This window comes from Notechis scutatus, chromosome 15, assembly GCF_049901735.1.
Source record: "Notechis scutatus isolate UNSWTSFEM ecotype Mainland chromosome 15, rNotScu1.2, whole genome shotgun sequence".
Classification (NCBI taxonomy): domain Eukaryota; kingdom Metazoa; phylum Chordata; class Lepidosauria; order Squamata; family Elapidae; genus Notechis; species Notechis scutatus.
The window spans coordinates 10,514,949-10,528,230 of record NC_142023.1 but is presented as its reverse complement, the minus strand read 5'-3'; the positions used below and the strand labels follow the sequence as shown (position 1 = coordinate 10,528,230).

The window sequence follows — 13,282 nt, the reverse complement described above, 5'->3', positions numbered from 1 at the left end:
ATTGAAATGCACCCGATCAGAAATGTATCTTCTGCCATTGAAAATCTGTATCTGTTCTGTGTTTGTGTTATTCTTTTACAATTCAGCCTTGATATAGAGTATGAAGCTTGGGTTTCTTTTCCCTCTTTTCCTCCAGGGCTTGCAAGGGGAACAAGGACCTACACGGTCCCTTCCAGCTCTGTTACGCTGAATCTTGCATGTGTTCAAACATGTTACATATTTGCATCCCCCAATATCCCCCAATATTCATTAAAGTGAGGTCTGCGTTCAGCAGGGGCGTAAATTGTAAGGTGAAAGGTTGATTAGAGGTCATGAAAGAGATAAACCAGACCCTAATTGGTACTAACACACTTTTTCTTACCTGATAAGTAAATGGAGGGATGGATGGGTGGAGATAGAGAGATAAATAGAGATAGAGATAGACAGACAGACATGGAGAGGGAGAGGGAGAGAGAGAGAGAGAGAGAGAGAGAGAGAGAGAGAGAGAGAGAATTTCTTCCTTGATTCAGTTCAGACCCAGCATTGTCACTTTTTCTTATCTTATTTTTTCTTTCTTATGTCCAGCCAGTTTATCTTTTCAATTGAAGAATGTTACAAAGCTATCCCTATATTCCAGTCTGTAATGAGCCCCGAACGTGATTTGAAAAGAGAGAAAAGGAAGTCAAATTAAAATACAAAGGAACTCGGTTACTTAACAAGTTTTAAAAAGTATCCAGGTCACGTCCGCCCCTCTGCACGCCTTGCAGGCTCGGTGCCTCTGAGCCTGGCTCCAGCCGAGCCCCCTCTCCCCCCAAGCGAATGGAAACCGTCAAAGACGCGCACGAGCAGCTGTGGGGCAGCCGCGGGGTCTGCGTGAGCCAGGCCGCGCTCTGCACCTGTGGAAAGAGATCTCTCCCGCATGCCGGGCGAAGCTGGCATGCTTGGCCAGGCAATGGATCGCCCTGTGCTGAGCCAGGAATGCGGCCGTCTTGGTCCCCGCAGGCTTTATAAATAAACAGGGTTTATTTGTAGTGGAATAATGTGTTGTTTATAATAGAACAATACATTGAATCCTATATATGTGTGGTGTTTTTATGTATATATAAAAGTGTATTTTATGATGATTATGATCATGATTTATCACTTATACCTTTTATGTACACCGAGAGCTTATGCACTGAAGACGAATTCCTTGTGTGTCCAATCATACTTGATCTGTAAATAATTCTTCTATTCTTCATATTCTATTCTATTCTTATTCTCTAATCTCTATTTTATTTTCTAATCTTATTCTAATTCTATTCTACTTTCTATTCTAATTCTTATTCTAGTCTTATTCTACTTTATATTCTTATTCTAATTCTATTCTATTTTATATTCTATCCTTATTTTTATTGTACTTTACTGTATTCTATTAGATAGGTAGGTAGGTAGATAGATAGACAGACAGACAGACAGACAGACAGATGATAGTTTTCTTTCACAGAAACCACGATCTTCTCCTCGGGACCGATCTTGCAAAACTAAGCTCTCCAGCTTTTTAAGTGGACCTCCCCTGCCCTCTCTCTCTCTCACACACACTCCCCCTTCGTTCAAGTGTGTAGCTCTGCAGCCTCTCTTGTGGTCCACTCAGAAATTAAAAATCCTGTGCCAACATGTAACATAATCACCCTCTTCTGGAATTACACTGGCTTTGCTCAGGTTCAAAAGAGGATGGAAAAATAAAATAAAAAAAGAATGCTGAACTTGGCAACTGACACAAGAGAAACTCGACCTGCTTTTCTACATGAAGTGCTACTCCAATTGCAAAAACATTCCCCAGGCATCCAAAGCTGCACAACACACAACCTCGAAAAACTCCAGAGGCATTTCCATAAAGACCATGCAGGTGAGTCCTGAGCACCAAACGCTCTTGTGACAATATTGAAATGAGGAGTTAAATCCTACTTAAAAATCAAATGGTTTTTTCCCCCTGCTGTGCATTTTGCTGATATTCAGGCGGCTTTTATATATCCTGGTCTCTGCATGCTTGTCTCTCTTCTCTCTATGCATTATATAAATACTGCGCATAGCCAAACAAATCTACATTTAATCTAAGCACGTTATCGTGAATAATTATGTTTCTGATTGTGGGCTCCACGGTGCTCTCTGAACTTGGTGGTTTTCTTGCAGACGTTTCGTTACCCAACTAGGTAACATCATCAGTGCTAAGTAACCAAGGATGCCACCTAGTTCGGTAACTAAATGTCTGCTAAGAAAGCACTAAGGAGCCCACAGTTCAACCCTGAGCTACAAATATTTTTTCTTCTCTTCCCTCTTTTCTTTTCCTCCCCTTTTTTCTCTTCTCTCGTCAATATTTCTGACTCCACAGCAAGAACTGAAAAGCACAAATGTTGAAGGAAACGAGCACTAATTTTTATTTCTCCCCATTTCAACAGCTGGTTTTCTGTAAGCTCCGAACCCACCAGTGGTGTTTTATGCTCTTCAACGTGGCCCTTTTCCACATTTTGCTCTTCGGAGCCGATCTTGTGGAGGAGTATTTCTTGCAAGCCATTCCTACCACTTACATGGATACGAAAGTCCTCGGAGCTCGGGAAAGAGCCCGCATACTGGACATGTCCTCCATGAAAACCAACATCTCCAAGGCCTTTGTGATCAGCAACCCAGAAGCTTGCTCCAAGCGAGAGATCTTCCTCTTGGTTCTCATCTTCAGTAGCCCCCAAAACCTGTCCAGGCGCAATGCAATTCGGAAAACGTGGGCCAACGTGACCCGCAACCCAGGTTACACCACTCTGGTCTTGTTTGTGTTGGGCAAGCCACCTTTAGCTACCGCTCAAGTGGAGGTCATCAAGGAATCAGACCAGCAACAGGATCTAATCCAAGGAATCTTTCTCGATACCCCTGAGAATCAGACACTGAAGATCAAGGAGGCCATAGAGTGGACCGTAACGTATTGCCCTGAGGCCAGGTTCATTCTCAAAGTAGACGAGGACATGTTTGCCAACCTCCAAACCTTGGCTGAGTATTTGCTCAACTTAAGAACTCACCCCGAAGACATCTATCTTGGGAGGGTGATTCATCCAAACGCTCCCAACAAAGAATTCCACAACGGCAGTTTCACCACCCTAAGAAAATATCCTGGACAGTACTATCCTGACTACTGCAGTGCCACGGCCTTGGTCATCTCGCAGGATGTTGCTCGGAAGATCTACGTAACCTCTGCGGAAGTCTCTCCTTCCCTGCCCCCTGGCATTTTCGTGGGCGTCTGTGCAAGGGCAGCTGGCGTGGTGCCCATCCACAGCTCCCGGTTTTCTGGGGAAAGGCGTATCTGGTACAACCGATGCTGCTATAAATATATTTTCACTTCGACTGTGTCAGAGACCAGCCAGCTTCTCCAAGAATGGGAGGAGATGGAAAGCGATGAAGATTGCACGTTACTGGAAACCTATTATGGGCTGGTGTCCTGCAAAATCATGACATATCTGGATGGGTTGAAGAATTCCAGTGTCAACGCCATTCAGAAAGAGGGTCTGTCTTTTGCAGATTAGAAGAATCAAAATAATAGTACCTCCGTTTTGGCTTTCTCATGGGCTTACTCCCACTCTTACGTATGGGTCTTGTGACGATGTATCATTAGTCTGTTGCTCTGCATGTAGAGGTTGTCCTTGACTTATGACTGCAATAGAGCCCAAGATTTATGCTGCTAAAGTGAGAAATTTCTCAAGTGGGTTTTGCCCCATTTTACGGTGTTTCTCGCCGCCTTTGCTAAGCGAATCACGGCAGTTCTTCAATTAGTGATGCGGTTGTTAAGTGGATCTGGTTTCCCCATTGACTTTCCTGTCAGAAGGTTGCAAAATTATGGCCCCAAGGCGAGGACTACCTGTATTTTAAGCCGTTGATGTAAGAAGCAGCCCAGCATTTGGACAAGAAGTTGAAGACTTTGTACGTATTTAATTTTTTTCCCTTTTATAAAAGGCTAATTCTACATGATGTTTATAAGCACAACGAAAGGAAGTCGCAATAAGCAGCTTTTCGGAGCCAACATATACAACAAAGTAGTTTGAGCAAAACGGGGTTGAAAATCGGATTGCAAATACCAACGTTTACACTTTCTTCAGTTCAAAACTGTATTTCACAATCGAATTCAAAGCAGAACGCAAGAAAGAAAAAAAACAAATCTTTGCAGGCAGGGAAAACTACTCAAATATTACTACAACCACAGATTCATCTATTGTGTTGTTACTTCGTTGCTTCCCAAATTAATCAAGTATTAAGCCACCAATGCATTTCACACCTACAAAGCTGAGCTGGATTGTGCATATTGGACTCTGGTCCTTCATGTTGAATTGTTTTTTGATGCAAACTATTTCAAGTTGTTCCCTGTTTAGAGACGGGTATGTAGGAAAAGTGACAGTGCTAAGTCCGAACTGAATCAAGGAAAAATACCTTGTGTGTATATGTATTTATTAACTCTTTTAGGCACTGGAAAAGCTCTTTTAGTTTGGAGGAAACTGTTGGGATTAGTCTCCGAGAAGTGAGGCAGCATAAATTTATACTTTTCTGGGGTTGACTTTAAGAGCTGGAAGATGGACAGATGAAGGCTGGGAGAAAAATTGTAAAATTGTGATTTGTTTAGCCTTTTATGTAAGATATATTCTTTACTCTTCCATCTACTTGCTTTTCAGAACCTGGATTAAATCCATGTATTTGTTCCCTACGTAAAGTTGTGTGGAGAAATTTTTTGTGACCTGGCCATTGGAACGTCAGAAAAACAACACTGCAGATGTGATGGAAAATCAGTCACTCTGCACAAATCTTAAACCCACATGGTAAAACCACCAGTGTGATCAACCATTATAAAAATATATTTTTCACAAATGAAGGTGAATATATGTGTCTCCCAGGATCTTACAACATTATCCTGGGCAAAATGGGTTTTATATATTTATGTATTTTAGAGTCTCCTTTCCTGGTAACAATTACACTCTTGGATTTTAAGTAGCGTGAAATGGTAGAGCCTGTGTTTTCCATCTGGAAAATACCTAGAAAATCTCCGTATTTCAAACCAACTTCCTGGCATTTCAACGTCAGAAAAATAAGAAACTCATACCAAGTTAATGTTATCCACACTTTCTTTGCCCCCCCCACCCTCCCAAGGCCAGCCCTTCCTTCCAGAAATCCAGGACGTTTAGTTAACCCTGGAATTAGCTTAAAATTACATCATCCGAAGTTACTCAGCTCCTTCTACGGCAGTCGTTGAGATGGCCTTGACGTAATAGGGCCCCTCGCGCATATAAGCCCTCAGTCTCAAGTAATGCTGATTGCCAAAAATTTCTGCAGCCGTCTTGGAGTTAACCAAGGCCTTGACAAGTTCGTACTTGGCCTCCTTAGAAGCTTTATCTGGTTCCACTGATCTGTCCACCATGTATTCCACAAAGCCGGGACTGTCCAACATCTCCTGCTGAGCCCAAGGTTGATTCGCAATGGCCTACGAGACAAGGTAGATTTTGTTAAGTGGTTTTGACCCCCGAATTCCTTTAAATTTAAAAAATGTTGTAGAGTCAAAGATATTTAACCCGATGTAAAAGCTGAAAAAACGACACATAATCCTCACCTTGGGGCTGGTCCCTTCTTAGGAACCGTTCTAAGTCACGACAGACCTACTGTTATAATCCAGATTCGAAGTTCTAACAGTTGTGTCTACCCAGCCTTCGGGTGCTTGCCGGCACGGCTGAAAACTTTGATACACGATCATCGCAATAGCACCTAAGACTTGTATACCGCTTCACAATGCTTTTACAGCCCTCCCTAAGCGGTTGACAAGAGTCAGCCTCTTGCCCTCAACAACCTGGGTCCTCATTTTATGAACCTCGGAAGGAGGGAAGGCTGAGTCAACCTGGAGCCTGGTGGGATTCGATCTGCCAAATTGCAGGCAGCCGGCAGGCAGCAGAAGGAGCCTGCAGTCCTGCAACTCTGACCACTGTGCCTCACGTTATACTTTTGCCTCTCTTAAAGCCCCCTCAAAATATTTAATTGGAAGGTAATTAAATTAAAACAAAAATGCAATTCATCTGCAGAGGAAAGGCTGTCTTAGAGCAGTTTTCTGTTCTGTTCCGGAATGTAATCCTGATTATCCTGGACGGACGGCCGATGCCACCCCAAATTTACCCAAAGAATGCCAGGCTGGGGGAAACCTGCCCTAGAGAGAAGGGCACTGTGTAGACAACTGCAGGAGCATTTCATGCCAGAAGAACCTTACCGTGAAAACCCTCAAGGCTCCGCAGTGGAGATCGGGGAAGGGCTGAGTGCTGATGCTTCTGAAGAGTTCCAAGGGCTGGTTAGACAGAGAGGAGAACCAAGATTCGGTCATCCGGAGAAGATCTTCCGTTTGCTGCTCAGGCTGTACACAAGAGAGTAGCGGGTGAGTTTGCATCGGCCTCTGACCGATCCTTTCCCCCCCTGAAAGTTTCAAACAAAGCATCCAACTCTGAAATGGCGGAATAGACTTCTGGGGGCCGGGAGGTTTCACTGGGATTCGATGCTTCGCGAGCGCAGAAGGTTAAGTTTCAGAATTATCTTAAGTGTTCAGTTAGCAATCCGGATGTTAAGTCAATCTGGCTTCCCCCTGGGCCTTGTCAGGGGGTCGCAAAAGGGGATCGCATGACTCTGCAACTGTCATAAATGCGAGTCCCTGGCCAAGAGGCTGAATTTTGGCCATGTGACCATGGGGATGCTGCCAAGGTTGTAAACTGTGAAAAAAACAGTCACAAGTCACTTTTTTCAGTGCCGTCGCTAAATGAACTATTGTTAAGTCGAGGGTATCATATGACCACATTGCTTAGCGACAGCAATCCCGGCCATCTCAATTCCTGTCATTAAGGGGAGGATCGTGGGTTGTTAAGTGAGTGGGTCCTCGCGGCTTCCTGCTGGCTTCCAACCGCTGAAGTCATTGGGAAAGCCAGCAGGAAGTCAGAAGCCCCAGGCGGAGCAGATTAAGTGTCTGCCACCAGGTGTGTGTGTGTGGGGGGAAGAGAGCGGGAGGCCGCGGAGGTGGTGGGAGAGGCAAGCGAATTGCCTACTGCAACTTACCCGCAAGAACAAAAGGGATGAAATGGCATCCAGACACCGGATTCGCATCTCCGTGGGGGCATTCTTTGTTTGGTGCCCGATTCTGTTTAGCCCACGGTGGAAGCGGCTCCCTGAAAACCAAAGCAAACCCTGTTTTGGCCCAGGCGCATAGAGCAACTCCCCCCTCCAGCCCTGTAGCCGGAGTTGCCCTTTTACAGGCGCACACTGGACGGACCTGCCTTCTGGAGCACCAGCTTGCCCTCCACGTTGGAGCCCAAGATTGCGATCGTGTCCACCGCCACGCCGAACAAGGTGGGGTCTTGGCCTTCGGCCATGCTGAAGACCTTCTCCACGAAGGCAGGGTACTCTTCGCAGATCTGCTGAGGGCTGTCCACCATCGCCAGGTTGCCGAAAAACCTGACAAAACCTGCCAAGGTAGCCCTGTGTCAACGGAGCGAGGTGACGGCCCCTTCGGCCGTGGTGGTCCCGCTCGTTGCCCTCTTCCTGCTTAGGAGGACACAGCAAAGACCAAACTGGGCTGGAAGTGGGCAGGAGCGAAAGCGCCGCCGCTCCAAGGCTGACAGGTTTCAACCTCATAAAGACAGGAAGCAACTTACCGTATTTTTTGGACTATAAGACGCACCTAGATTTAAAGGAGGAAAACATGGGGGGGGGGGAGAGGAAATGGTTTTTGGCCTCCACGCACCTCATTTCTGGCCCTTTTCCTGGCCCGTTTTTGGCCCTATTTTCAGCCCGTTTTCGGCCTCCGCCGCTCCAGGAAAACAGGCTAAAAATGGGACACTGGAGGCCTAAAAGCTCCAAAGGGTGGAGGGTGGTGTGTGGGCAGGGCTTCGACAATATTTGCTCCATAAGACAGACAGACATTTCCACCCACTTTTGGGAGACAAAAAAGTGTGTCTTATAGTCCAAAAAATACGTTATATCCTACAAGAGGAGGATCCAGGCTCCTTCTATTCAGGACAGGTTTCTGCTCTTCCCTATGCAGAAAAAAACAAAACTGACCCAAGATTCAAACTGGGGTGGAGAAAGAGAGCACGAGAGAAAGCAGCTTTGGCAGGGCCAAACGGAGTCTCCACGTACACTAATTGCACTGCAAGGGTGGAGAACAGCAGGCCACACAGACACAGTGTCAACCCTACTAAGATCAAGATGCCCGAAGGCCACCTGTAGTCACCTGGCAGGTAGAAACCGGAGAAAGGATCTGAATCGGCACCAATGATTATATTGGAAATCTTGTCGATGATGCCTTGCCGGGCGAGATATTGCCGTCCATGTTGAGTGTGGGCCAGCGAGGTCACCATCTCTATACAGGTTGCTCTGTTTTAAAACACACACGTGGGCCAATTCAGAAAGATGAGAATGGGCCTCCTGATGCCCCAGGAAGCTCCACCTGCAGCCAAACCCCAGTGTGTAGCCACAGCCCTCAGACTTATAGACCGCTTCACTGTGCTTTGCAGCGCTGGAAGCAAACTATGAATCGGTCCAGAGACTGGTCAAGGGGTTGCAAGCAAAACTAAGGTGCCGCCGTGCATTTACAAGCAGCAAAGAGATGGCAAGGATTCCCCAAGACCTGCCTGCCTCCCGTTCATGCTGAGGCCCATCCCATGACGCACCTGACAAGTACATCGTTTCCCGTCAGTTCCCCAATCATTTCTGATATTAAGCCGCTGTTCACGCAGTAGTTCAGGGAGTCCACCGACGTCGAGGAAATGTTGACCACTAGCTAACAGAAACGCACAAAAAGACAGGAATCTGAGCCACGTCTCTTTAAAAGTGTTTCTGCTGCAATGGGCAGCCACGCCTCCCCCATTTGGAAATCAGATTTGCAGGCGGTTATTTAATTAAACATAGCAAACGTAGATATGTTAAGCCACCAATAGGTATGCTCTACTTCTTTCTCTTTAAAATCAAAAAAATCCTATTCCCTCCCAGAGATTGCTGCTTTTGATTCATGTTAATTCTCATGTAGCCTTTAGAAGACCAAGTAAATTTAAAGACATTTCACGCTAGTCTCCAGCTCCACATTCATAACTACCGTTTTTTCCATATGTATCCTCTCCCCTTATCCCAAAGGTGCTTTTTCAAAAAGACTTTGTTTTTCCCTGAAGACTTTCCTTTCTCATCCAAGAAGCTTCTTCGGTTCTTTAGTCAGATGAGAAGAGAAACATCTTCCAAGAAAAACGAACTCCAAGGAGGACTAGGCTCAAAAGACCCCCAACAACATCCCATAGCTCTTGCCTCATACACGCGGTAACGTATGATGTCGCTCTTCGCCATGACATTTTTCAAATCGATCAGCAAATTCCCCGCCAGCAAAACTTCCAAGCCTTCAGGTGATTGTGCTATCCTGGACAAAGATTTGATGGCCTAAGAAACAAAAGTTGTTGATGAGAACAGGAGAAGCAGACCTATGCGTATGTTGGGGTGAGGAGAGGCTGAATTAGCAAAAGGTACAATACTTGCCAAGTTTGAGTACAGGTTTAAGATGAAAGGGTTAAGATGAAAGACATAGCCATTCTCAGAAAAATATTTTCCAGAAGGAAGAAAGCCTTCGTACAATGGGGTCATGTAGTCCAGCAAATTGGGGGTTTATTATTATTATTATTATTATTTATTGAATTTGTTCACTGCCCATCTTGTAGCAAACAACTCTTTTAATTGACCCTTGACAAAGAAGGGAGTCCAAGGCCTAAACACAGAGAAAGGCACACATTTGGTGTTAGAAATAATCAAGAAATAGTTTTGACTACAGTTCTGAGCGGGTCTAAGCTGGTACATAATTGAATATATCCATTTTCCCCCCCTAAGAGATTCAGCAGGGGGAATCCCACAGCGGGTTCTTGAAAGATCTACACTTGAGTTGCAAAAACAGAAATAGGGAATGCAGTCCTCCAGAGCCCAAGGCTACCCATAATTTAGGTTTTTTTTTTTTGAGGAGGGAAGCGTGCCTTTGAGTCTGTGTTTAATCCTCAGTAAGTCCCTGCAGTGTTCTTGGCAAGATTTTGGAAGTGGTTTGCCATTGCCTTCTTCCCATGGCTGAGAGCGCGTGACTGGCCCAATAGATCATCCCCTTTGGATGACCCCATAATCCCTTGCAGGGTGGAGTCTAGGCAACTGAATCCAGCTGAGTATTAACTGGCCAGATGCCCTTCCTGTCGCCAGTGCAGAGTTAATTTCAGCAGATATATCCTCAGTGTGTCCAGAGAGGGAAATATCTGCCTCTACCCAGGATCGAATTCACAGCTTCCTGATTGCGAGGCGAGAGCTCCGTTTCGAAGCCACCACCCCCCCCCACTCTACTGGGCCAACAGACAAGATTTATAAATAATTTATGAGATTGATAAACTTCAATGGCTTAGATGGCCTTTCCTCTCCTCCCCCCCCTCCCCCCCCCCCCACCACACACAAGATCAGATCACAAGGACGGACCTCTTTTGACACGGCTATTTTCTCGGCAGCAATGCAATAGACAATCTGCCTCAGTAACTCAGGAGTGTTAAGGATTTCTCTGACAGCAACAGGGTCTTCAACAACTCTTCCAACCTAGGGAGGCAACATCATTTATAGTCATTGGACAGTTTCCAACTTCCATTCTTCTTCCACTCTTACTTTTTGGTCTTTTAAGTCTCATTCTTAGCTGTCCTTGCTGCTATTTTTTCTATACTGCCTTGAAAGTTTAAAAATAATTGCTTGAAGCATTATTTGCATTACACTTACTAGCCAAAAATTTTAAGGCGATAACTGCAATTAAAACATTAAACAGGTGAAGTTAATGTACAGTGTACAGGTACTCCTTGACTTACAACATGTTCATTGAGTGACCGTTTAGTTACAGAGGCACTGAAAAAAGTGAGTTATGACAGTTTTTTAGACTTATGACCGTTGCAATATCCCCATGCTCACATGATCAAAATTCAGACGCTTGGCAGCTGACTCATATTTATGACGGGGTCCTGCAATCCCCTTTTGCGACCTTCTGATACACAGAGTACATGGGGAAGCCAGATTCACTCAACAACCGTGTCGCTAACATAACTGCAAATGGTTCACTTAACTGAGGCAAGAAAGGTTGTAAAATGGAGCAAAATTCAGTTAACAAATGTCTCGATTAGCAACAACTATTTTGGGCTTAATTGTGGTCATAAGTCGAGGACCACCTGTATCACCTCTAGTGTTGTTTCAAACACCTGCAGCATGTGCATGAAAACAGAAGCGCAGAATGGCAGGATGAGCATCTCATCCTTAACCTCCTTGAGAAGATTACAAAGCTGAACTGTAACACGTACTTGGGAGATGGTTAGGATTTTGACCGAATCATCCGGGTGGAACAATCCCTTCTGAAGTTCCTCCCCAAAGTTTTGGATTACATTCAAGGAATCCATGACTTGCAGGAATCGCTCCAAGATCGACACACATAAAGAGATCTGCTCACTGTTTGCAAGAGAAAGGAAAACTCAGGTGTTTGCTAATGAAATGAGGAAAGGCGTCAATACGGTGCAAAATAAGCAACCTCACTCCATTATGAAAATTCCTGACACCAATTTTCAAGGAAAAACTGGTTGTTATGAAGGTTGAAGGCGTCTCCCACCCACCCCCTCAAGGACTCTCCATGCAGACTAATCACACACCCTTTCCAAAACTTTGCCCAAGCCTCCACCAGCAACTAACTGCATAACCTGCACACAGCATAAAATCAGACCAATCACTTTCCCACCCTGTTGTTCCCCTCCCTTAACATTGTTTCCATCATTTCAAGAGTTTCCACATTTTATAAAGGAACATTTTGAAGAAAGGCAGAGAAAGAAGGAAGGAACCGGAGACCAGGAGGCAAATAATGCTTGTAGCAACAAATTTTCACACAACACACATATACGTTGTGTGTGATATTATATAAAATTATATTAAATATATATAAATATATATATATATATATATATATATATATATATATATATATATATATATATATATATATATATATATATATATATATATATATATATATATATAAAATATATATAAAATATTAAATATAGAATATATATATATATATATATAAATATATAGAGAAGATATAGGCTACACACACACACCAATATACACAGATTTGTGTGTGTGTGTGTGTGTGTGTGTGTGTGTGTGTGTGTGTGTGTATATATATATATATATATATATATATATATATATATATATATATATATATATATATATATATATATATATGTGTGCGTGTGTGTGTATGTAGAAATTTTTTGTTGCTACAAGCATTATTTGCCTCCTGGTATATATATACCGTATATTTATATTTGTGTTTGTATGTTATACGTGCATAAATATATACAAATATATACATACATACATACTAACACTATACAGAAGCCTGATGATGGCAGATGAGATTCTGCTGAAACATTGCTACAACTTTAAAAGCACAACTATAATGACGTGGGAAAATACCCGAACAAAGCTGAATACCATACATACATAGTATATACACACACACAAATTATATATATGTGTGTGTGTGTGTGTATATACATATATACATATACACACATATATGCATATACATATATATCTGTGTGCGCATACATATTACATACACACAATACAAATATGTCTACACACACATACACATGTATACATGTCACATATTTGTATTTATAAATGTACATACTGTCCGTGGGTATCAATGTGTGTGTATATGGGTAGATTATGCTTATACACATGCACCCCCAAATATGCATGCACCTGTCAGCCTCTGATCTTGACATTCGCCCCTTGGACCACCCAACCTCACAGCGCCCCAGCACGGCCCCAGCTCCTCCATGAGGACTAGCGCCTTGGTGTAAGGGAACCCCTCCCAATTCTCTCTTACGTATCCCCGCGGGCCATGAGGACGAAGAGCCCGGCTAAAGGGTAGCCAGGCCCTCGTTCGCGGAGGGCGCCGAGGGGCAGAGCCTGCACGGCCGCCCGCAGGGTCCGCAGCTCCTCCAGCGGCTTTTCCAGCGCAGCGACCCGCCTCAGCAGCTCCAGCGCAGCGTCCACCTCCCCCGCCGCCATCTTGGACAGAGAGGAGGGGGGACGTCTCGCGAGAATTCGGCGAGGAAAGGAGGGCCCCTTTCGGGTCCGCAACCTGCGCAGGCGCGGTGACGCCCTTTGTGGCGGCGTCGGTCACGCAGACGCTCCGGTTGCTGATTGGATGGACAAGTCG

At 44.4% G+C, this 13,282-nt stretch overlaps 2 protein-coding genes across 2 annotated transcripts; one reads left to right on the top strand and one right to left on the bottom strand.

Moving 5' to 3' along the window:
• Nucleotides 1–1,690: 1,690 nt before the first annotated feature.
• Nucleotides 1,691–4,696, top strand: B3GALT9 (beta-1,3-galactosyltransferase 9). Its single transcript, XM_026686657.2, has 2 exons — nt 1,691–1,867; nt 2,418–4,696. The coding sequence occupies exons 1-2, from the start codon at nt 1,766–1,768 to the stop codon at nt 3,525–3,527; spliced, it is 1,212 nt and encodes a 403-aa protein (XP_026542442.2). The 5' UTR covers nt 1,691–1,765; the 3' UTR covers nt 3,528–4,696.
• Nucleotides 4,697–4,910: 214 nt separating this feature from the next.
• On the bottom strand, nt 4,911–13,141 carry PSMD5 (proteasome 26S subunit, non-ATPase 5). The gene is made up of 10 exons (XM_026686640.2): nt 12,947–13,141; nt 11,355–11,499; nt 10,498–10,611; nt 9,307–9,435; nt 8,682–8,791; nt 8,243–8,385; nt 7,283–7,474; nt 7,069–7,178; nt 6,239–6,379; nt 4,911–5,467 (listed from the first exon to the last, which is right to left on the bottom strand). The coding sequence occupies exons 1-10, from the start codon at nt 13,129–13,131 to the stop codon at nt 5,210–5,212; spliced, it is 1,527 nt and encodes a 508-aa protein (XP_026542425.2). The 5' UTR covers nt 13,132–13,141; the 3' UTR covers nt 4,911–5,209.
• Nucleotides 13,142–13,282: the final 141 nt, after the last annotated feature.